The 24637-nt window shown below is 46.1% G+C and overlaps 1 protein-coding gene across 1 annotated transcript in view; it reads right to left on the reverse strand.

The window, feature by feature from the left end:
- Positions 1-24637, reverse strand: part of LOC126545824 (cell adhesion molecule Dscam1-like) — a 710777-nt gene that overhangs the window by 319251 nt on the left and 366889 nt on the right. Inside the window, exons 2-3 of the mRNA XM_055061988.2 lie at positions 21031-21336; positions 19280-19441 (exon numbers count right to left, since the gene is read on the reverse strand). Of these exons, the coding sequence (XP_054917963.2) occupies positions 19280-19441; positions 21031-21336 (468 nt within the window). The remainder of the gene's footprint in view (positions 1-19279; positions 19442-21030; positions 21337-24637) is intronic.

A 24637-nucleotide genomic window follows, 5' to 3' on the forward strand; every position in this document is an offset into this window, starting at 1 on the left:
ACTTCTTTTTGTTTCTTGTTTTTTTTTTATCTGTTGTAATTTAACTTGGACGCATCGCGTTTTATCTGTAGTAACGGAGCCGACGATAAGAACGTGCTGTCACGTTTTTTTTTTTATTCCTCTTCTACATCTCCTTTGAACGTTGAACGGCAGTGCAAGTGTTTAAGCAGGCGTTCAAATTCTTAGAAAGCGAGTGTGTGGAATTGAGTGTGTCGGGAAAGACGCTAAAATTCCCCATTGAACTGTTAACGACAATTACTGAGTGAACATTCAGTTCAAGATCTAAATCTGGGTCAGAAGTCTTTCTTTGACGGCAATAAGCTTGCAGACAAGAGTTGGAGATCAACCCTTACTTTCTAATAGGACATAAAAGAAATACTTTAACAGTGCGCTCATCGAAAGTGTCACATCGGTCTTACGTGCTGTCGTAGACTAACACATTGCAAATAAAGAAAAAAAAATGGAAGGGGGGGGGGTGACAAGGAAAGAAAAGAACCCTCAAAGTGGCAGTGATTTTTTGTTGTTGATATCATGCATGAGTCTCAACCTTCTCTCGAACAGTGGGTCGCATACTCAAAAGGAGACTATATATGTAGCGGGAGCAGTGCGAGAGCCTGTGCTTCTATGGGACACTGAAAAGCCAGATCGGGAGAAACGAATCCTTGCACTTTTAAGAGCGAACGGTTATAAGGGCCGTTTGTGTTCCCGCCCAGTGCGTTCTCGAGTGCAACGTACAGTAGGTTGTTTGGAGACCAACTCGCCAACGTCTATAGTTCGACAGACTGGCGTAGCCAACGTAACCGGACGCATCCAACGCGCTCCGACGTGCCCGACATCAAGATGGCTCTTGCTTCGTCCGCGTGCGGGTAGAGGTGTGCGCCGAGACGTCAGCGCGCCGCCGCCGATGCTTCTTGTCCGCGAGATAGGCGCGCCATTTAAATAGGAGTAAAGGTTTCCCTTTTAAGTCAATCCAGTTTCGTTTGAGATATTGTGTTGTCTTGTTTAATTCTTTTGCCTGTCTCCAGCATAGAATCATGTAAAGCAGGGGAGCAATGAAGCGACGCAATACAAACAAAAGTAACCCAGCTCTGCGCGTGTCGGCGCATGCGTATCGTCGCAAGTCAGCGCAACGTGGGATTCCGAAAGATAGTTCAGCACAGTGGCGTTGGCGGGCTAGTTGGTGCGAATCCATAATTACTTTGTTTAGCGCAAAACAACGGACACAACAGAGCCTTGTCACAAGCGCCTTGTCCTGTCGTCTCTCTTGTGTCCGTTGTTTTGCGCTAAACAAAGTAATTATGGATTCCGAAAGTTTGCCTTTAAAAGCGCAATACGGCGCAACGAGAATAAACAGCGGCCTCGGAACGTCGGAATCAGGGCTTGAGGGTCGTGGACACTTTAGTTGCGGGTAGAATCGGCGATATACGCGAGAGATGCAACTTGTAGCAAGACGGAAATTCTGGCCCTGATGTGTTTAAGGTGCCGGTTGAAAGTTCTCGCATTGTTCCGTTGCATTCGTAGGAGCTTTCCTACCTTTCTACGCGTAAAAAACGTACCTTTAGATGTCTAATGGCGCTGTTTCTCTGTAGTATTAATATAAACATTGAATGCAACTGACACCGATAGCTGCACTGAACTGTAAAACAGTTTCGACGTGCAGGTTAAAAAGAACCCCCTCCCCCCTTTTTTTTTAAATGATTGTGCATGCAAGGAATGCCTGCATTTCCACTAATATACACTTCGTTCATTCAGCCTGGTGATGACGAGTGAACAAATTGAGCAAATTTGTTTTCTACCGCATCATAACATATCTCAGCTGAAAAAAAAAAGTTCACCTGCTGCAGAAAAAATAGTGTTGTGATTCTTCTTTCTTTAGGGAAAAAGGACGTTACAAGAAAAGTTACATAAGCAAGGGGTGCTTAATATTCAGAACAAGTGATTTCACTTATTGTCCAGTTGGGAATGTGCGTTATAACATCTGCTGATTCGTTGACAGCTTAACGGCTAAACCCAGCAAAAGTTGGTCACAGAAGAGGTCTGTTTCTTTCTGTATTTTTATGTAAAGCATATCGTATAAACACAGTTTTAGCAGAACAAGTGGAAGCAAGGCTAACATATCTAGAAAGTGTCATTTGCGTCGCTGCTGGCTTAGCAACAGACGGTGGATTGATGGATGGATGTTATTAGCGTCCCCTTTGGAACCCGGCGGTGGGTTGCGCCACCAAGCTCTTGCTATTATACTGCCTAATATCCTACCCAGGTTAAAAAGAAACAAAAAGCGCTCCCACAACCTATTGCGAACTTTGCATTTGTACGTCTCCAGTTTTCGTCGTTTCCCTACTTTTATTCCACCAAACTTCCAATGGCCTCTTACTAATCTCTATTGCGGACATGCTAACTTTTCGACTGCTCTCGCTGAACCCATGGGCTTCAAGGACACCAGTGGTGCATTAAATCGACCGCTCTTCACATTATAATAAAACATGCTCCATCGTTTCCCTAGCTTTACCGCAGCAAGCACATGCTTCTTCTTCCTTCTTATATCTCACTTTATAGGTGCGTGTTCTAAGGCATTCCGATCTCGCTTCGAAAAGGAATGAGCTTCCCTTTGAGTTATCATAAATTGTTTCTTTCCTGATTTCGTTGTTTCCTCTTAATCAGTTACTTATGGCAGGTTTCTTTCCCATTTCCGCCCCCCATGAGATTATTTCAGCCTCTCTGATTTTCCGTTTGACGTTCTTTGTTGCTGTGTTCCCCGCCCTACAGGTCGCATACTTGCTGGTAAGCTTCCTAGTTCTTTTCCTCCACTGTGAATCAATGTTTTTCCTGTACAGATACCTCAACACTCTCCCAGTCCATTTACTTTCTTCAATATTCCTCTGTCGTTCTTTATAATAAATTTTACTGCGAGCTTCCCTCATTTCAAAAGTTGTCCAGCCCATATCGCCTTGCGCAGCTTCATTTGTAGCCTTCCCGTGAGCGCCCAATGCGAGGCGTCCCACTTACCTTTGGTTGCCATCGAGTCCTGATTGTACCCTTGATTTAAAGCAAACAACCGCTTTTCCAAAAGTCCTGGAACCATTACACCTGTCCACATACCGCGGAGCACCTCCTACCTAATGTATCCCCATAGCGCTCTGTGCTTCATTATGGCTGCATTTCTCTTCCCATTCATCGTTATTGTTTTTTCCTGTGTTTCCATATATCTATTGCCTTCGTTTATCCATATACCAAGATATCTTTATTCTCTTACCCGAGGTATTTCCTGGCGCTGTATTGTCACTGTTTGTTCACTGTTTTCATTGAAAACCATAACACCTGCTTTTCTAACACTAAATTTCAAACCTAAATTCTTGCCTTTCTGTGCACAGATATTAGCCAGACGTTGTAAATTAGTAAATTAGTTTGCTTGTGAGCTAGTTAAATAGTGAGCGGTTTACAAAATAGCGAGCGCCATCTGGCGCACAAGAGGTGAAGCTGCAGCGCTCTGCGTGGGAGAGTATGTGGTTAGAAAGCGAGTTTCGTTTCTCGGCTTCTGCCTGGCCTCTGCCGCGGCAACCGCGTGTGTTCATTGCGGCAAAAATAATTGAAGATGCCGTCCTTCCGCTAAAGTTTTCGTACATGACATGGACCTCCGACTTCTCGAAGTGTACCATTCCAACTGATCGCGTGTGACAATATCTGCTTTCTAAAACTGCCACTATTCGCCAGATTCATCGAGGCTCGGCACTTACGGAAGGTAACGTTAAAGATATCGTATATTCGGGAGCTGCTGATGCCAGCGCGGGACTGATGCGAGCGACATGCACTCCTTCAACGAAGAGCAGAATGCACGTCGTTGAAACACACTGCCGATGTGTCGTCCAGTGTCCAGACTTGATTTCGCAGATTGAGCGCGCGCAGTGACCACTGTGCAAGGCGGCTTGCCTTAATTGCTGTTCGCTGCCGACGGAGTATAGAGAGAACTAACTCTATGTTCATTTAATCGCGACATAATTGTCCGGACGCTGAAATGCTCACGAAAATAAACGCTTTATGACTCGTGGCGTTTTCATTGCAAGCGCCGTCGGCTGCTGCTTCGACAACCGGGAGCTAGGCCCACCGGCTCGAGCGATCGGCGGCTGCCGACAAAGTCAGCGGGCCGAGCGTGATGCTCCGCTTAGAAGAGTGTACCGTATTAATATGGCCAGTCTGCAACAAAGCACAGTTTCACGGAGCTGTTTGTCTTATTACGACGGTCCTTTTTCGCGTACGGTTAATACGGGAAAGTCTCAAACGGCGCAGCGTTCTCTCGACTGCATGCACTAACCGCCACCGATGAAGACAGGTGGGCCTTGCTCGCTGGCCCATGCATGCGTTGGCCCTCTCCAACGCATGCATGGATATTAAGAGGCTAAATGAAAAATACATTTGGATATCTGTACACCGTCGGCAGAACAGAGCAAACCTCGCACTGGGTTCGATGCGCTCTGCACGCCGGCGAAACCAACAACCCTTGGATGGTGCGTTTCGATCACTTCAGTGGCGTAGTGCTGGGCGCTAATTGTCATATGAGGTGCGCTTTCGACATCACTTTATAACATTCATTATATTTACATGTCGCCGACAACTGAATGACACCACTGTATACGCTTATGCAAGCTCTGTCCGTCCTCGTCCATCTTGAGCTTTCCAGATTTCCACCAAAATGCGGCTGCGTTTGAGGCCGTGTCGAAGACGGCATGCCGAAATATACTCGCGGCGCTGGCATATGACAATTCAGTAGCCGTAAGTAGGGCGATGAGAACCAGCTCTGCGAGGAGCGAGCGAGTTGTGTGCGGTGATAGAATCTTCGTCCATTGTTTATCCATGCTGCTTTCCTCGCCGGATAGCTCTTCTCGCACGGAAACCGAAATAAACTCGTGCTGCGTTTGCCAGTGAAGCAATTTGTGCACAATACGCAACACAACTAGCCGGACTTTCCACAAAAATACCGCGATCAAAACCACCACAAGCCGGCGTCTGAAGTCGCGCTAGAGCTGCGTTGGTTGTTCGTCTGGTTCTCGTATCTAACCACGTAGAGGGCGCTCGTGAGAGCCGTGTTCGCGCATGCACAACAGTATTTTTGCAAACCGTTAATTCTAGACGAATTCACTGACTCTTTGCTCAGTGGAAAAATCTTCTATAAATAGAGGCATAGCAAACAAGAAAATTGTGACTACGACGCAAAAAAAAAAAAAACAAAAAAAAAAAACAGCAAAGCTTTGCATATTCGTGGAGGAAAGAATATACAAACACACTCAATATAGACGCTTTTAGATATGTGCCCATTTTTTAAAATATGTTCGCTGAAAAACAAAAGACTTGCAAAACGTTTTGTATTTCTCTCGCTTTCAACACCTCTATATTCGGTCCTCTCAGCCCTTACTAAGAAAAGGCCAGAATTTCTACCAGTTTAGCAAAGAAGGACGTAGCGAAACAGCTTTTTAAATTTGTAGTTTCGGTTTTCACGCCGCCGCCGCCAACGCAACATGGCCGTGCGCTGCCGCCGATGCATACCCGGCTCCAACGCCGCCGACTAGAAACGACCACCACGCCGCCGCTGCTCGAAACAGACACGGCGCACGCTTCTACGTGCTGGTAGCGCCGACTGCGCCGGCCCACAGTGCATGGCGCGACGAAAAAGCGGCGTCCACGCCAGGCCCCGCCACGCCAGGCCCCGCACACTCTCAAGTTCCAGCGATCGCCACAGAGGGCAAAACATCAACCGTGGCGTGTTCCAGCATGATGAGCGCAAGTGTAGCTACTGTAATTTGGTCGCATACGTTAATTTGCACTTTTTCTGCTCGGGGCGCTCAACGCGGCTAAATATTGTGGTATTCAATGAAAACAGTGAACAGACAGTGCAGATACTGGGCCAGGAAACACCTCGGTTAACATAATATAAATACCTTGGTATATGAAAAAACGAAGGCAATAGATATATGGAAATGCAGCCTCAATGAAGCACAGAGCTATATGGGGATACAATAGGTACGAGGTGATCCGAGGTATATGGAAGGGTGTAATGGGTCCAGGATTTACTTTTGGAAAAGCAGTTGTTTGCTTTAAATCAGGGGTACAGCCAGGACTCGGCGGGCACCAAAGGTCAGTGGGTCGCCTCGCATTGGGCGCTCACGGGAAGACTACAAACGAAGCTGCGCAGAGTGATATGGGCTGGACTAGTTTTGAAGTGAGGGAAGCTCGCAGTAAAATTTAGTATGAAGAACGACTGAGGAATATGGAAGAAAGTAAATGGGCTGGGAGAGTGTTGAGGTATCTGAAAAGGAAAAACATTGATTCACAGTGGAGGAAAAGGACTAGGAAGCTTACCAGCAAGTATGTGTCCTGTAGGGTGGACAACACAGCAACAAAGAAAGTCAAGCGGAAAGTCAGAGAGCCCGAAATAATCTCAAGGGTGGCGGCAATGGAAAAGAAACCTGCCATGAGTAACTACTTAAGAGGAAAAAACGAAATCAGGAAAGAAAGAATTTATGATAACTCAAAGGGAAACTCATTACTTTTCGAAGCGAGATCGGGATGCCTTAGAACACGCACCTATAAAGCGAGATATTAGAAGGAAGAAGAAGCATGTGCTGGCTGCGGTAAAGCTAGGGAAACTATGGATCATGTTTTATAGTAATGTGAAGACGTCTACCCAGCGGTCGATTTAGGCACCACTGGCCTCCTTGAAGCCCTTGGGTTCAGCGGGAGCAGTGGTAAACATGTCCACAATAGGCATTAGTAAGAGGCGATTGGAGGATTGGTGGAAGAAAAGTAGGGAAACGACAAAAAACGTAGACGTACAAAAGCACAGTTCGCAATAGGGGATGAGAAAATTTGGGTGTGGTATTTCATAGTGTTCTTTTTTTCCTTTTTTATTGTTTAACCTAGGTAGAACATTAGGCAGTATAATAGCAAGAGTTTGGCGGCGCAACCGACAGCCCCGTTCCAGAGGGAACGCTCATAACATCCATCCATCCATCCATCCATCCATCCCATATTTACCCATAAATGTACATATAATAACCGACAAACATAGCCAACATGTCATATTTTACAAAATAAGCAGACAATTGTTTTTATTGGACTTACGTTATAAAAGTCTGTGCTTTATTACTTGAAAAAAAGGTTTCGAAATTATTAAAATAATTAAATTATGGGGTTTTACGTGCCAGAACTACAATCTGATTATGCGGCACGCCGTAGTGGGGGACTCCGGAAATTTGGACCACCTGGGGTTCTTTAACGTGCGCTTAAATCTAAGTACACGGGTGTTTTCGCATTTCGACCTCATCAATGTGCACCCGCCGTGGCTGGGATTTGATACCACGACCTCGTGCTCAGCAGTCCAACACCATAGCCACTAAGCAACCACGGCGGGTAAATAACGGTTTTGAGAAGTCAGTCACGTGTGATAAGCAGCAGCCCACTGGTATCGATTGCAGTCCGTGCCGTTTACCGATTCAAATTGTACGGCAGCTATATTTGCGAACGGAGTGGTCGTTTCCTTCGAGCAGCATCACGCGTGTTCGTTTTAATTAGATAAGAATAATACATCAGCCAGTTTATGCGTCCAACATTTGATAGCCACTACCAGGCGAATGTGTTTAAAAACGGTGAATTTTATCAGCTGCGGCGTTTCACTGGTATAATGGCTACATACATGGCTTCCGTCGTCAGTAATCTGCCACGTCTGGCCGCGTAATGACGTGTTGCTTGAAAAAAAAAATGTGCTAGCTAGCGTGAAAACTCGTCGCTGGAACCGAGCACAGTCTCTTTGGAAACTACCCAGGAAATCGGATTAACCTTGCAGCCTCTGGGTGTGCGCACCGGTGAGTGAAAAATCACTGCTTCGCATTTTCAACTTTGAATTTCTTCGCTTGCGAGGCGGATGTAACAGATTCCTGTAGTCATTGCTTTTTTTTTCAACCTAGAAAATAATGATAAAGTTGTTGGTCTTCAAAGACAATTCAAACAAGGCTCTTGTTATTTTGTAACGTTGCTAAAATTCCTAACATGGAGTGCAGTATAAGAAATAAATAATCTTGGCTACACTGTGAGAAATTCACTGCAGATTAGTGCAAATGTACTTCCGGTGATAAAGTTGGATTAATAGCATTTGATACATAATAAAATTATGTCTATTACGTAGTATCCGGCAAAACATTTTATTTAATCAAGGCTTCACTAAGCACAGCCCACACAAGGACACCATTGAAAGAAATGCACACTCAAAATAGTGTGTGTGTGTGTGTGTGTGTGTGTGTGTGTGTGTGTGTGTGTGTGTGTGTGTGTGTGTGTGTGTGTGTGTGTGTGTGTGTGTGTGTGTGTGTGTGTGTGTGTGTGTGTGTGTGTGTGTGTGTGTGTGTGTGTGTGTGTGTGTGTGTGTGTGTGTGTGTGTGTGTGTGTGTGTGTGTGTGTGTGTGTGTGTGTGTGTGTGTGTGTGTGTGTGTGTGTGTGTGTGTGTGTGTGTGTGTGTGTGTGTGTGTGTGTGTGTGTGTGTGTGTGTGTGTGTGTGTGTGTGTGTGTGTGTGTGTGTGTGTGTGTGTGTGTGTGTGTGTGTGTGTGTGTGTGTGTGTGTGTGTGTGTGTGTGTGTGTGTGTGTGTGTGTGTGTGTGTGTGTGTGTGTGTGTGTGTGTGTGTGTGTGTGTGTGTGTGTGTGTGTGTGTGTGTGTGTGTGTGTGTGTGTGTGTGTGTGTGTGTGTGTGTGTGTGTGTGTGTGTGTGTGTGTGTGTGTGTGTGTGTGTGTGTGTGTGTGTGTGTGTGTGTGTGTGTGTGTGTGTGTGTGTGTGTGTGTGTGTGTGTGTGTGTGTGTGTGTGTGTGTGTGTGTGTGTGTGTGTGTGTGTGTGTGTGTGTGTGTGTGTGTGTGTGTGTGTGTGTGTGTGTGTGTGTGTGTGTGTGTGTGTGTGTGTGTGTGTGTGTGTGTGTGTGTGTGTGTGTGTGTGTGTGTGTGTGTGTGTGTGTGTGTGTGTGTGTGTGTGTGTGTGTGTGTGTGTGTGTGTGTGTGTGTGTGTGTGTGTGTGTGTGTGTGTGTGTGTGTGTGTGTGTGTGTGTGTGTGTGTGTGTGTGTGTGTGTGTGTGTGTGTGTGTGTGTGTGTGTGTGTGTGTGTGTGTGTGTGTGTGTGTGTGTGTGTGTGTGTGTGTGTGTGTGTGTGTGTGTGTGTGTGTGTGTGTGTGTGTGTGTGTGTGTGTGTGTGTGTGTGTGTGTGTGTGTGTGTGTGTGTGTGTGTGTGTGTGTGTGTGTGTGTGTGTGTGTGTGTGTGTGTGTGTGTGTGTGCTTTTCTATATAATGGAGCGTGTTGTGCACTGTTCTTAGTCATACATGAATCACAAACTTACCCACGCTTTCAGCATAGTGATTGAGGCTTTTCTTTTGCCTCCAGCCTCCAAGACGCTGTTCATATTTGTTCACCCCTTTTGACTATATTGTCTCTGGACGTACAAGTCAACAGTGAACATGTCACCACAGAGCCAGAATCCTCGCAAGGTATGTTTCTGAACACTTCAACTAGAACTGTGATTTGTTCCTTTATTCGACTAACTTTTGTTTCGCCATTTTTTGCTTGCATGTCTGTCATGACTTCATGATTTCTGTTTTCAAGAAGAAGTACAAAAGAGAGATTACTGGTTTGAAAGTTGCCCACGCCAAGCCATAAGCTGCTCAACGGTCACCATAATGACAACAGGTCCTCTTGAACTACGTGCGTCACCATGAAATGCTTGCAAGTTTACCAGATAGAGCGCTATGAGCCCTATCAGGAAAGAAGTAGTCTACAGTTTTGTATCATACCGAGCGGGAATGCTAAAATTTGACAAACAAGCTTACTTGCTTTTAATAAGGGAGTTTTATGGCAATCGGAGAAGTAACATGTTTAGTCCCAACTTGTTTCTTTTCTCGACATTACAGCCATGACGACTAGAATAGAAATAATGTAGCAAGCTCCTACTTGCTAATTCAAAAACTCTGTCATCTGCTATTTGCAAATCAGATTGACGGGCATTACCACCAAGTGCGACATGCTCCATCATACCGTTAATTTGTTACTCGAAACTGCAAAGAATTTTAAAACCTTCAAAACCGCTCAGTGCAATTTTGAGGAAATTATGCTTCAGTCAATGTTGACTGAAACTCTGACAGTCGCTCTTCACTTTATTATTCTATTTTTTTATTTAAAGTACCCTCAGGGCCATATGCCATTCAAGAGGGGAGTGGTTACAAAGCAGTCGGGTAAAACAAATGAAAAAGAGCAGTGCGTTTTAGTAACGCAATGATTCTCCTGGTTATACAATCTCAGCTAATATTTTGCAAAAAAAGTTTGTTATCGGTGATGGCTACGATAATTGAGGGAAGGTGGTTCCATTCCAGAGATGTACGGGGGGATGAAAGATTGAAAGAAACACTTCGTGTAACAAGGATGAATTTCTACCTTACATGCGATGATCGATGTGGTTTGAAATGTACTTGAGGCCGCGGTATGAAGTCGTTCTGAAGTGTGGTATGATGGAAAATTTTATGAAATAGCGAAACACGGGCGACTGCAGCGGTTAGCTAGGGGAATAACTGCTGGTTAGTTTCATTGAGGTTATGCTCGTGGTACGGTTATAATTTCAAAGAATGAAACGAGCAGAGTTATTTTGTAGTTAAAGTGAAGTAATAATATTAACGCGACTGGGATCCCATATTGCAGATGGACATTCATGTTTCGAGCGTATTAGAGTCTTGTAAATGTGTTTTTAAAGTAGACAGTCCTTTAGAAAAGTTGCACCGTAGGTACCCGAGCATGTGAATAGCATTGTTAATGTTGTACTCTAATATTGGTTCAATGTAAGTTATTTGTAATGTGTACACCAATATATTTATAGGACATGAAGAAATCTAAGGGAACATTGTTAAGATGGTAACTGCTAGGATTAGAATTACATCTTGATATATGCATTATTTTTCATTTCTTAACTACAAAAGGCTCGTGTACAGTTTGCATGAAATCAGTAATTAGGCTAGCCCTACACCGTAAGAGATGGCTAGAAAAGGCAACTTCACACAACCAGCCTACTCCACACTTCTCAAACATGACAAACGAATAAAAAAATGTATTTCTCTTCAAACAGCAGATGACATGCCTGATGACAGTGTGTTCAAAAGAAGATTTTGAAATATACTCGAAGTTTGGCTTAACATTCAGCCAATCAACAGTGGACGAGCAAGGGAAGCCTCAGCGTGCGAGCTTGTCTCTGCCTTTTTTAATTCCCCCCTCCTGTGCCACAAATGCACTGGGTATGTGCCACTTTCAATGAACACCTTTCATTCCGATGCTTTAGCGAGCTCCGCCATGAGCGCACTGGTTATGTGCCACTCTTCAATGAACATCTCGCCGACTTTAATCACTGATTATATGCCACTTAGTGTGCGGCAAGCGAGGGAACAATTCTGAGCGATCACAGGCACCGGCGCACTGCTTCTCGTCTCGGAGGCCACGCGCGGACTTACGCGCAGCATCACTAGATGGCGCAGCGTGTCCAGAAATAAGGGCGAGAGAGGAGCCCGGTTGCGGCATGAAGCGCTTCTCAGCGTTCGCACGCACCGGCGCGCCACGCATTTCAGAGGCCACGCGTAGGCTTCGCGATGGCGGTGCTAGATGGCGCGGAGCGTTCTTAGGGAAGCGCGAAAGAAGAGCCCCGCCGCAGTACACGCCTCATACATAACTCGTTTCGACGGTCCAAAATGTTGTGTCGCTATATTGATTCAATGCAAAACGCACTATCGTTGACAGTCATCTTGAGATGGGTTCCGCCACTTTTTTTCTCTCTCTGTCTCTCTCTCTCTTTGTCCTCACGTATTCATCTAGTATCTTGTTATCGTCAAATATGAACTAACTACTACATGAAGTTCTTTTAATGTTTAAGACATTGATGTGTGAATGGTAGTTATACTGTCATTCATAGCTCAATGCTAATGGTGGTTTTCCTGTCCTATACTTGCGCGATTTGTTCTCTGTACACCGGCTCACTACATAGACATGATGTGAGCCCAGCTCAAGCGTTAGTTATGGCTAGTTTCACTATGAACAAACAAACAAACAAACAAACAAACAAACAAACAAACAAACAAACAAACAAGTGTTTTGACATGGACGGTTTGCTGTGAATAATAAAAAGCAAGTGCCTTGCAAAAGCTTTTTCTTAAAAAAAGTTTTACTGCTCCGCCTATGTAGGACATAACACGGTACGCTTTGTCGTAATCTACTCTATAAACCCGTATACAAATGTTACACTTGCTTTTTTTCTTCCCTTTTTTTTGAGCCCATGTCTGTATTCAAACTATTATCTCTATGATGTGCCGGTGCTGCAGTAAATATAGGCAGGGACACATCCCCGATAGCAACGCTTTCTCCTACACAGTTCCTGTACACAAACTTTTGCATTGTCGTAATACATGTAATCTACGAATAATACAGTATTCGAGTAATAAATTTGTGCTGTGCAGTAGTACATGTGCATTACCGCATAGATGGTTAAATATAGGGCGATTCACTTTTTCACCATTTAATCTTTAACAGATATTATCGCAATGTACATCACCATTATTATAGCGCCTTTTTTTTTTTTTTTTGCACACATAGTCTCGCTGCAGGTGCACTATACCGCTCACGGATGTGAGCTATATGCATTACTACGACGAAGCAGTCGCTGATAACGTCCGGTGACCGGCATCAAAGAACGGCTCTGCTGCTGCACCTGGCCCCTTCCTCTTTCGCTGTCCTTTTGTGTTCCTTAAAAGTTACACACTTAAAAGTTACACAAGAAGCAACACCGCGCGCCCCGTTTTCGTAAAAAAGCGGCGTGATTGCATTATCAATTGAGCGCAAAGGGCAACGCATGGGCTGGGCACGTCGTTTCCAAAGGTGCCTACCGTTGTGAAGGCAGCGAAGAGAGGAGCGGCGGCTGTTTGCAGGCGATATGGGCCGCCAAGGCGCATCCGTTTTTTGCCCCCTCGCTGAGCCCGTTTGCTTTTACTAAATGCGCCTCGGGAATCGTTAGCGGGCCTCCTCGTCGACGCACTTCTTTTTCCTTGCCGGGCGAGGAAACGGAAGAGAGAACAAGCCAAAAGCAACGCGGCGAGTTAGAAGTCGATTCATCGACATTCGCCGTTCGCGAGGAGCAAGCCGTCGGTTTATGCGCTCCGGAGGTATACGGGCGTGAAAGGCACTCGGCCCCCGAGCGCAGTAAACCGGCGCGCTCGGAGTGCGGGCCAGGGGCGCTGCTGCGGCGCCGGCCCCCTATCGTCGCAGCATCGCTGTTTTGATCTGCTCTCTAGTGTCGAGTACGGGAACTCCGTCTATTCCGCTGGTTTTTTTTTTTTTTTTTGCGTTGCAAAGAACGGATGGATAGAGACAGGAAACACAACTGTTTCGGGTCCGATACAAGAAGGACGTTTTATCGCCTTCTCAAGCGAGTTAATGGAAGAAATAAATAAAGGAATAAAGGAGGAAGAAATACAGAGAAATGCGATAAGATTTTCATAGGAGACAAACAAGAAGACTTCTTCGTATAACGATGCTTTTTTTTCTATAAATGACGATAAGCTTGCTGTGTCGCAAAAAAGAAGTGTAAAATAACATCATGCTAAATCGTATATGTCCATGTATAATCGCTGCATTTAGTATGCGCTTATTTTTCAATGGCGAAAACGTTCTTAGTTATCCTGCTGAGGCATTTGCTAGGTAAAACCTGCCGCCATATGCGCCCAGACGCTCTTATAGAAAGGTCTTTGTACTTACTATAACGTAAGTTAGGAATAGCTTGTCACGTATTTTACTAACGTGCTATTAATTACATTTAGTACCACTGGTTTTAGTAATCTTACTAAACTGAAAAGGTAGTCAGCGTTACTAATGGAGCTTAGTTACTAACTCCGAAACTCGGCAGCCGTTACTAACGCAGTCTAGTGAAGCATATCCTGTGTATCAGCATTGCTTCCGTGACGCTCATTATATGGCTTCAGCTTTAAAAGCATATACAAGGAATGGAAAGATCCAAAGCAATATTTCTACGTTTCTTCCATTTTCTTGCATGTGTGCGCGTGTCTAATACATTATACCGTCAACTGATACTACGTCCTGGTCATACCAGGAACATCAGGTTTCGAGTGATCACACCGTACAAGAACGAACGAAAGGAGAACAGCGCATCTCACGATACAACAAAGCGGCTGCGAGGCAAAGTACCTTTAGGAACCCTCTCATGAGCATTTATAGAGATACTTTAGGAACCGGTGAGCACACGTGTACATATGTACGCCAGCCACGAAACCAACATTAATGTTAACCATGCAACGGTTAACCTAACAGTAAATGAAAGAGATAAAGTTGATATAAATGGTGCACTGGAGTCCGCCATCACGCCGCGCTATAGAACTTGGAACAGACGAGGCCGTCGCTCTAAGTAGCTGTACTGAGTAGCTATACTCAAATTTTAGAACAGTTTGTGAGAGGCACTGACTGCTTCAGTTATCTTTGATTAATTTTTTTAAGACTGCAAGGAATGGAAGGTTGCTGATCATTGTTTTCGTTAGCAGTGTGCGCTCGGATGCCTAAAACATAGTGGACATTTGTTTCTTTTACCCTCCAGTTTTGCAAGTTATATAAAAATTTTCCCTGTTGAAAATGCGTTTCACACTTCAAGAAGAACTTATCAAACTGCCGCTTCTTGCATGCTCCTGAAGAACACCCAGTACAAATTACTTGGGAACGCGGATTAGCAACAATCTTTCAATTCTAAGCGATCATTATTATTCGCAGAGCGTCTTTATTAATAGAATGTCTGTCAACGCACTTGGTCGACGCTTGCTTTTACGAGGCGCTCTAGCCTACAATATTTCCTTCATATACATGCATTTCGCTTGCTAATACAAAGAAAATGTTTTATTTGCCTCTCATTAGTGCAGGCTTTCGCTTGGATTTGCCAGCAATGCCGGATTACCGAGTTCCTAGCTGCAAAGATACTCTATGCAGCCTTCTACATCAGTGGACTGGTCTGGAGCGGACACAAGTGTTCTCACACCATCCGACCAACGGTTCACGACAGCTTGCTTCCACCATTTTAACTTCGTAGCATTATATACAAAGTCGGTCGAAAAATTCCACGTGAAGCCAGAAAGCTAATTTCCCAATACAGGGCGAGAATGCGCAGTTTAAACAGTTTAAGCGTATTGCGTGCGCGGTTGGCAGCTGCCATCCGAAGTACGGCGACAAGTGACCCGGCCACTGGCCGCGATAGCAATCGTAGCGTGTCGGCGCAAAAGATTCTACGAGCCCGTCCGCTTTCGCCGTTCCCCATACGCCATGTGTAGAAAGGAGGCGTTAAACCTGGGCCAGAAACGCCTAGGCCTGTACTAAATTAGGGATTGCACGCAGTACGGGACACTCTGGTATCAATGAAATCAATTAATTCTGGGGTTTTACGTTACAACACCACAATTTGATTATGAGGCACGCCGTAGTGGTGGACGCCGGATTAATTTTGACCGCCAGAGGAGCTTTAACGTGCCCATCGAAATGCAGCCGCCGTGGCCGGAATCTTATCCCGTGACCTCGTGTTTAGCAGCGCAGCACCATAACCGCTAAGACACCGCGTGGGATATGGGACGCCCTGGTAAATACCCGACCAGTGAGGATGGAAGGTGACTAAAGGTGACCCAGAACAAGAGTACGTGCCACACGTGAATTAATTACGCATGCGCTTGCAGCTGTCCCCCCTCCGCTGCCGAAAATTAAGCGGAACCTCCCTGAACGGCAACTGTCGAAGATTTACGTAGCATTATATGCATGGCGGTCGGCGTGGTGCGGAATGTATAATGTTCAGCAATGTAAACATGTGCATCCTCTGCTCGTACTCCTCACGCATATATAAATAAACAGCGCATACTACATCAACATAACTCCCCCCAACCCCCCCACACACACTCATTATTACTACACATAACGCATTCCACACCACGCCGACCGCCATATAGTGCTACGCATATCTTGGTCAGTACCCGTTCAGGGAGGTAGCGCTTAATTTTTCTTACATGAAAAGGCCAACGCCAATAGAGTTTTAGTATAGCGTAAGACGCTTGCGTTAGCGTTAGCGTGCGACGCAACAATAACGCTAAGAAAGGCTGCACTATGCAACACAAACTAGTCAATTAGAAATAGCGGAACGGAGAAAAGCGTTAACGCCGACGCAAACATGTACAGAGCGATCTAGATGTAAAAACGAAGTATACTGACAAGCCAAATCCGTAGGAAACGTCGAGCTAATCCAATGCCGAAAGCGCAAGTGCCTCACTAAGTCAAGCGAATGAGCGAAAGACAGACTTCGACGCTGCTAGAGCAAATATGAGCAAACTCTCTCGTTAAGCCTGCTGCACCGCTTAATTGAGAACGTATCTCGAAAACAACGCCGATTTCTCACCAGTACGCCGCTGTCGAAGCACCATCACACAAATCTGAAGCAAATACGAGCTTTAGTGGGGAACGAATGAGCCGAACAGTGCAGGCCGATGTCTCGGTAGGTCCAAAACGCGGGCAGCTCCCGCCTTGACTGGCGCGCCAGGTTGCCGTACGTAAGGCTCCCTTTGTGTGCGTTAGCGTTCAACGCTAAATCTCGAAAATAGCGTACGTACGTCAGAGATCCAGCACCGTTTACGTACAACACATGCGCAATGTTCAGCACGCAACGCTAACTCCCTGCGCTTGCTGCTATACGGTATGCTAAAAGCTTAGCTTCCGCGACTGGGTTTTATCAGCGACGCGACTCTACACCCCTGCTTTCGAGCAAACCGAAGTGCAACCGTGCAAACCGTGGTTCCATGCTTCTGAGTGGGAGCATTCCTCGTCGCTCCGCCTGGCTTATCGCCTTACATATCGGCATTGTATGCGGCACAGCGAAAAAGACCAGTAGCAGTAGCCCCAGCGGCCTGCAAATCAGGCAACACACATTTTCTTGACCGAGCGGAACGGAGCAGATAGCGCAGGCGCATTCTTCAATGCACTCCTCTCGCGCTGCACACAAACGAGAGAATATGGCACAAGCGAGGCTATGGAGAGAATAAGTGCCTCTTTCTTGATCTTTCTTGTTCGTCTTCTTATTGAGCTTCTACTGCTCTTCCAGTACTTCGGCGTTAAGGCAAGTAAGCGATCGTTGTGAATAAATCAGCAAAATTACTTTACTGATATACACGAGACATATAAGCTTGCACCGCGACTATAGAAGCGTGAAGATGAAGAGTATATGACAACGGCGAAGGTAAGGCCTCGTTACAATCTGTCGCTCCCGACCGTGCAGGCCCTCCCTATATGTTGTCTATCAGGTCTCGACAACTATGCCTTCTTGGCCGCGTACTTTTGCCGCTCGTACCGAGAAGGGGAGATGCACGTGCGTGACATGCATACATGCAAGACACCAACATGCTACATCCCGCCTGACCCAAATCTAGTGGGCAGAAAATTTCCATTTTCCTCCCGAATGGCTCATCCCCCTCTTGTAGCTTCATCTGGGCTCGATGCACGTCACAACTATGCCGAGTCATAGACTCAAGGCACGCTTTGCAGGCGCAATACGCAACCATTTCCGGGCACTCCAAACAATTCCACACCAACCCTGTGTGATCCAAGGACTTACTCGCGAAGAAGCTACCCTACTCTGGTGCGTTAGAACTAACACCGCCTACACTCATGCTTGGTTATTTAAGACTGTGTTATCCGCTTCCCCGCTTTGTACCTCAGGTGGTGATGGGCGGAGCTGTTGATCCGCTTATGTCCACAATTTGACGTGGAAAGAAAGGCTTTACAGCCTACAGAAGAAAGGTCTTCCACGAGCGAACCTTGAAGACATTGCGTTCCCTGAAGGGTTCATAGTAAGTAATCAAGAAGTGAGTTAAACGGCTATTGATTACCTTTCTTCATGGCACGGCGTTGATCAACGTTTGTTCACACACCATTGCTAACAATGTACGAGGTAATCCAGTGCAAGAACTGCCGGCCAATCATGCCAGTCTAACACCGCCTTCTGCAACACCACCACCACCGCCACCACCACCACCACCAATTCGGTTGCATGCTAGCACCCCATGGACCGTTCCAAGGAAACGCCTGTATGTGCAATGTCAGGAAAATTAGCGATGCATAGGCTTTTGAATTAAATGTAGAAAAAAAATTGTTCCACGAAATGACCAGGTATTTCGCGTGAGCGTACTTTCTGTCATTTCTGCCGTCATTGTTTATCTAATTATTATTTTATTGTTTACATTACAGTGTTTGTCCAAATAGTTCTTTTAATTTTAGCCCACTTCAAGGCAGCACAATTACGTACCTTATTAAATAACTATTTTATTTCACGTCTCATTTACTAGGATCCGCTGCTGCAGTTGTTTCTTCATCATCCGACCATAGCAACGGCTTCGGGATCTGTAGATGCACGTTGTTCTAGGCGGCGTTTCCGTTGCATCTCGGTCCTTCTAGCTTGCCGTTCAGCTAAAAGATCACGAGAAGGACCCGCTCCGTCCATACCACTTCACAGCTATGAAGCACCAACTGTTATTTCCAAGCGGAAACTGATTACAGAATTGATTACGTGCCTCCATAGGTTCTCTTCGAGGGCCAAGTTATGGCGGGCGCCAAATCAATTCACTCCAGGCCTTGCTACCTGTGCGAGTTGGCACGTATCGCGCCAGCTGTGCCAATGACGTCATCCGCAGGGTCGCTAACGTATTCTTACCTACGTCATCTATCATCCGTAGCGACAACTGCGCCGCTGAGCTCATTCTTGGCGCTGTGCCAACTTTTACCGCTGAGCTTCATACACCCGCATTGCGAATCTTCAAAGTGTGGACATATGTGTTCACGCGTAAGAAGAAATGCGCAAATGACGAAAGCAAAGAGAAACCTAAACTATGTTTACAGTCCATCTCATTCTTCCTATCCTAAATCCTCGTGGTGGCCCAACGACTTAGCGTTATGCCGCTAAGTATACTCGGCCGCGAGACCCCAGACTGGGAGTGTAATGCCAGAAAGACCGCGTGCTGCAATTTTGATGCATGTTGAAGAATACTAGATTTTCAAACATTAGAGCCTGCAAGTCAGATGCGACATTGTTACACTGCAAACGTGTTTCCTTCAATATATAAAAACCTGTGAATCATTTGTAGTTCAGAATCCTGGCCGCTGTGCTCCCCTAGAAAGCTGGTTCGCGGGTGAACGCTGTGGGAGTACTCACCGATCACTTTTAGCAGGACGTTTCCCGTGTGCTTCTGGTTGCGAGAGTCCGTAAATCTGCAAACGTAGTTGCCGTCATCTGATACTTGCTGCACATTGCTGATTGACAGGCTGCCATCTGGCTGGACACGCTGCCGGTGGTTGAATGGAATCTTGTTGCTTCCTGCAAAATTGACCCCAGCGCTTGCTTTCATTTACGAAGTAGTTTTTCTCAGCCATTTTTTTTTTAATTTTGTAGAAAGAAGCACAGAGATCAAAAGTGATTTTGGAAGACATATAGAAACGATTTACCGTCTGTGTTATGCATCCACATCGGTTATCTACAAGTAATGCGGACAGTATTGTTTTGCAAAATGCGAAGTTGCTTGAAGCGCGTGTCACAAACGAAGAACTTGCACGCCGCTTGCAAGGACGCGACGCTGCCTTTTGACCAATGTTCAGTGATATTACTGTTATATTCATTTCACACATATAGTGAAATGCGCACTTCCACAAAAGGTGTTCCGCTACGCTACATGAAGAAGCAGACGGAATCACATGCAAATATACTTACTAAGATCATATTAACGCACTACAACATACTCGACATTTAGCGTTGTGTTGGATAAAATCTAAAAAAAAGTTGCAAATATATATGCTACTTTCGTTTTAGTTGCACACCCTGCGCACTTTTCTGTGTATTGAAAAATAAACAAATGGAAGAGCACAGAGCCAGATGCAAAATGTCGCGGGAGCTGGTAGAGACCACTAGCCTATAGTAATATTAACTATATACATATAAAATCATTGCATGAAAGTTGTCTGCATCTCCAACAAATCAAGCAAATTCAGCAAAGAAATCCTAGAGCTTACACACTCGGGCAAGCACTGAACAACCAGCTCGAATTTAGTGCTAGAAATAGCGCTTCTTGAAGAGTGACGTTTCAATAAAGTGGTAATAAATGTCGGTAAAAAGCAGCCGTCAAAGTTCGCTCCACAGACCACATTTTGGGAAAAAAAAGGTTCACTGACATAGTGGAAACAAGTTTCACTCGATATTTTCTGACGATTCACTGGTCCCTCGTGAGATGCAAGACCATAAAAGTGGGTATTTCGAACTTGAAATGGCGTTATATAAGAAAATTAATGGCGCAAAAAAGTTGATAAATCACAAGAACAGGCTATGCAGAAAACACGATGCATAATGAGCAAAAGCTTCACATTCGAAAGATGCGCCAGGCATCATAAAACAATGCGCGCGAGTCAAACTCAAGACAACATTAACGTCTAAGATTAGGGTATAGTTGGTTCAGCATGATTCAAGCTATAGCAGCGCGACTTCTTGAAAGTGCACTTAAGGGAAGAACAGACAAGGACAAGCACTGACTTTCAAGTGGGGTTTAAGTCAGCGCTATTTCTTGTCGGTGGCGCCCGTTTGTTCTCGTTCAAGAAGTCGCACTGTTATACTTTGATTCATGCTGAACTCAAGCCTATATTTGCATCATATTTTCATTTATAGGAATGGAAACACCTATAAGTAGCTATAAAGAAAGGCAAGATCTGTACGGCCCAAACGATTGCACCGTACCGAGACGGAATCTATTTTGAAAAAAAAAATAAATGAAAAATTCGTGTGATTATTTGTGACAATTGTATAAATACAAGAGGTATTCATCATCGATAAATGCGCTGTGGGTGAGCGTCTATCGTTCTTGGCACTTCTTGTCTACAATTCTATTTGTCGTTCGCATTTATTACGGGCGCAAACCTCACCTTTCTCCCAAGAGACGGAAGCCCAGGCGGCGACGTACAGCGGACATACGAGGCTCACTGACTTGCCCTTGAGTGCCGTGACAGAGCTGACGTCACGCATGACGCGCAGGCCCTTGGACAGCGGAAGAAAAAGCTCGTCCTCTTCGGAACCCGCCACGGCATCGTCCTCGGCCAGCGCTGAACGTCGTAGGAGCCGCGCGGCCGCCGGCACCCGCCTACCGGAGAGGCGCCGTCGGCAGCCGCCGCCGGCAAGCAACGGGCTGGCCGGTCCCGATGCGCCATTCCTCCCGACGGGGCTGCTGTCCACTGCACCAGACAGACGGGGAGCAGAACGGCCATTGAAGAACGGGCTTAATCGGCACTTTGGAATCACGAGAGAGCCCTCAAATAGCTTGCGAGGCCGGTTATAAACACACACACGCGCGCGCGCGCACGCACAGCTTCTTCGCAAACGGCAGTCATTTAACATTTAAGGGCTCAAATGTTGGTCCTCCCGGTTTGTATTAATTTCCCCGTATAAAAGGCATTTATTTGCCTCCTAACGGGCGAGTTTAGTCGTTAGAAAGGGTGAGAAGCAGATGACTGGTCGCGAACACACGCGGGGCAGTATTCATGTAGACAATGCCACGTTTGAGAAGTTGCTGCCCCAAAATTGCATGACACAAACTCACAACGTGGGTTTTTGGCTATCTCTTCAACTCATCACCGGTTTGCTACCCTGCACTGCACTCTCTCTCTCTCTCTCAACTCATTATTCACGCCTACTGTGAAGGACTGATCAAGAATTTGGCGGATCAGGCAAACCAATAAAAGAAAATAAATTATAACTTCTAGTTTATCATTGTTGGAAAGCGAGCATCGTGAGAAAGGCTGCGTTGCATTCGCAGGCAAATAGAGAGGGATAGGAAGTAGGAAAGCCAGGAAGGTTAGCCAGGCGCACTTCCGGTTTACTACCCTCCCTGGGGGAAGGGGATACAGACAAGAAAAGTTAAAGAAGGGGGAGAAAGAACACTAGTTGCGTGCACACGTGAAGACATATGCAGCGAAACATGCTAATCGTGGCAGTAGGTTTAAGCGACGCTTTCCTGTTCATTCTGGCGCAGCCTAAGCGAACACCGGTGCATCCCGTCACCTCCGGTGCGTGTGCTCTCTCCACTCCACCACCACGGCATAATGACTTCTTCGCAAACTAATCGGCACCGCGCCGCGACCTACACTCACACTCTGACGCCTTCGGTTCCGCCATTCGTTCGGCGCGCGTTAATAGAGTGCTTAAGCTTGTCCGGTATTCCGGTAAACGCAGGACGTAGCGGATTGGGCGGATTGCCGGATGAGCGGAGGCGTAAACGTGAGTGTACCGAGTGGTGCAGCCACCTGGTGGTGCAGAGCTCAAGGCAAACACAAAGCTAATATTGCAGTAACCAATTGTATTCTACTTCACTGCTCGTGTAAATTTTTGGCAGCGGCGTTATCATACCTCAATTCTGCATCGCAATCCGCCCAGTTCGCCTGCGTTTACAGGAATACCGGACACTCTAGAACCCTCTGCAACCTCTTCTCCCGCCTTCATCCTCTCGGCGCCGCTTCTCTCCCCCTCCTCATCGCTCGCCACCCTCCTCTACACAATCCAACCATTACCGCTCACTGCAGCATCTAAAGCAGTCTAATCCTACAACGAAAGCTTCGTTTGCATAAAGACCAAATATGAATTTGTGAGCATGGGCTGAGGAGCATTAGAAACGCAACATTTATCTGGGTAATCGGCTAGAATCAACAAGGAAATCTTGGACGGCGGCGAAGCAAACATCCCTGTGGCTGAACCCGAGAGTCGCGGCTTTAATAAATTGAATAACAGTAAGTACGAGGCCCAGGATAGGTCTACGAATGGGGATTTACAAACTTTGTTGTTGCTTCTTTCCTCTTGGCTTGTTTCGCATTCGGCGCATAGCGGGACGCTCACGAGGCGTCGTCTATCGCGCCGTCATGGCGGCGGTGCAATACTCCGGAATGCAGCTATGCAATATGGTTATATAGGAGCCCTTTAACGCATTTTACTAAAGGACTCCTGTTTTAAGCAGCGCTTCTCGAGCGGCGGCTGTAGTGGCGCTTTAAGCTGTCACGCATCGAGCAAGAATCGGTTGACAGTAGGAACAAAATGTATAAATGGAATTATCAAGGAAACCAACCATAAGTGAAATGAGGAAATGCTTTATAGAGTAGTGAGTCTTGCAAGACCTTTGCTTGAATCCTGTGACTGTAAACAACTTTATGCAGTTTGATCCGGCGGCTAATATTGGTTACGTTTAACGTTTTCATGAATCAATCAAAAGTAAGTGGAAATAATATTTCCCCTACCGCACAGGAGCCTTGTTCACAGTTACAGTTACAAAACTGAAGGCTCTTCGCTTAAAGCTGCGGCTGAAAGGACTCGCGATAGCAAATCTCTCTCTTGCACACACCACCGCTGACGTATCTGCTCATGCTCACCAGTCCCCGCTTCAGGCACACGTTGACGAACGTGTGCTAGCATGGAAGAAGGAAACTGAGGAGAGGCTCTACCCGCTCTGCGCGCTAGGAGAAAAGTGTGGAGGAAATGACGTAGTAGGTTCTCCTCTTTGTTTCTGTTTTTTTTATTTCTTTGCTGTAGCGCCCTCGCCTTTCGGGCCACAATGGCGGTTTTGTTAAGGTTCTGTGCGCTTACACGCGTTGCTCCGTAGGTTTCGTACCGTGGCAAAGGCGGCGTGCGGGCAGGTTTGCGCTTGGTCTCCGTGTTTTGTTGCGCTGCATTATCTGGACCGTGCTCTACCGGATGTTGCTGTGGCCAGGTGGGACAGGAGGAACTAAAGTTCGTGAAATGAACGCGCATGCAACGCTGTACGCAATGTACCGCGCCACGGCAATGGCTACGGACGAAGGAATATCCGCGGGAAATGTTGCCATCTTTCGCGGAATCATGCTAACGTGCTAACGATTGCTTAGTATTGCTGCGGAGCGCGCGGGTCCGAGCAGCACGGTTGCGCGCAGCGCGGCGTGGTTTCACGAGAAATGTAAACAAGAGAGGAGAGCTGGCCCGATAGGCGGAGCAACGCCATGAGCAACGCCAACTTCCGGCTTCACTTTAGCTTCACAAAGAGTGACGTCAGGGCCTCTCCTTAGTTTCCTTCCTCCATGTGTGCTAGCAAGGCGCAGCCAGATACCAAGTACCTTGCCGAAGCCTCTGTGTTTTCTGCGGCACGGTATTGTGGCGCAATCTAGCGGGTACTTTATGAATGACGGCTGTTGCCTTTGAGGTTTCAGTGCGCGCATTTGCGCCTTTTCCACACTTACCGTTTTTCTAACACGTGATTGGACATATGACATGTGAGAGGCTTCAGACAAGATGACATGAACAAGTGGAAAACACTGTTAGACAGTGCAAAACAGTTGTGTTATATTCTGTATTTCAAGGCAGAACAGCGCTTTACTTTTGGGTGCGACACAACGTATACAAGCGAGGGCACCGGGCCAGAACAAAGCAGAACCGAACATGTAGCTATGTTTATTCCAGAATAAAGGCAAAAGCGTGGTATTTCAGATTTTACAACTTGTGCTACCCCGTTTATAGACC

This window comes from Dermacentor andersoni, chromosome 1, assembly GCF_023375885.2.
Source record: "Dermacentor andersoni chromosome 1, qqDerAnde1_hic_scaffold, whole genome shotgun sequence".
NCBI lineage: Eukaryota > Metazoa > Arthropoda > Arachnida > Ixodida > Ixodidae > Dermacentor > Dermacentor andersoni.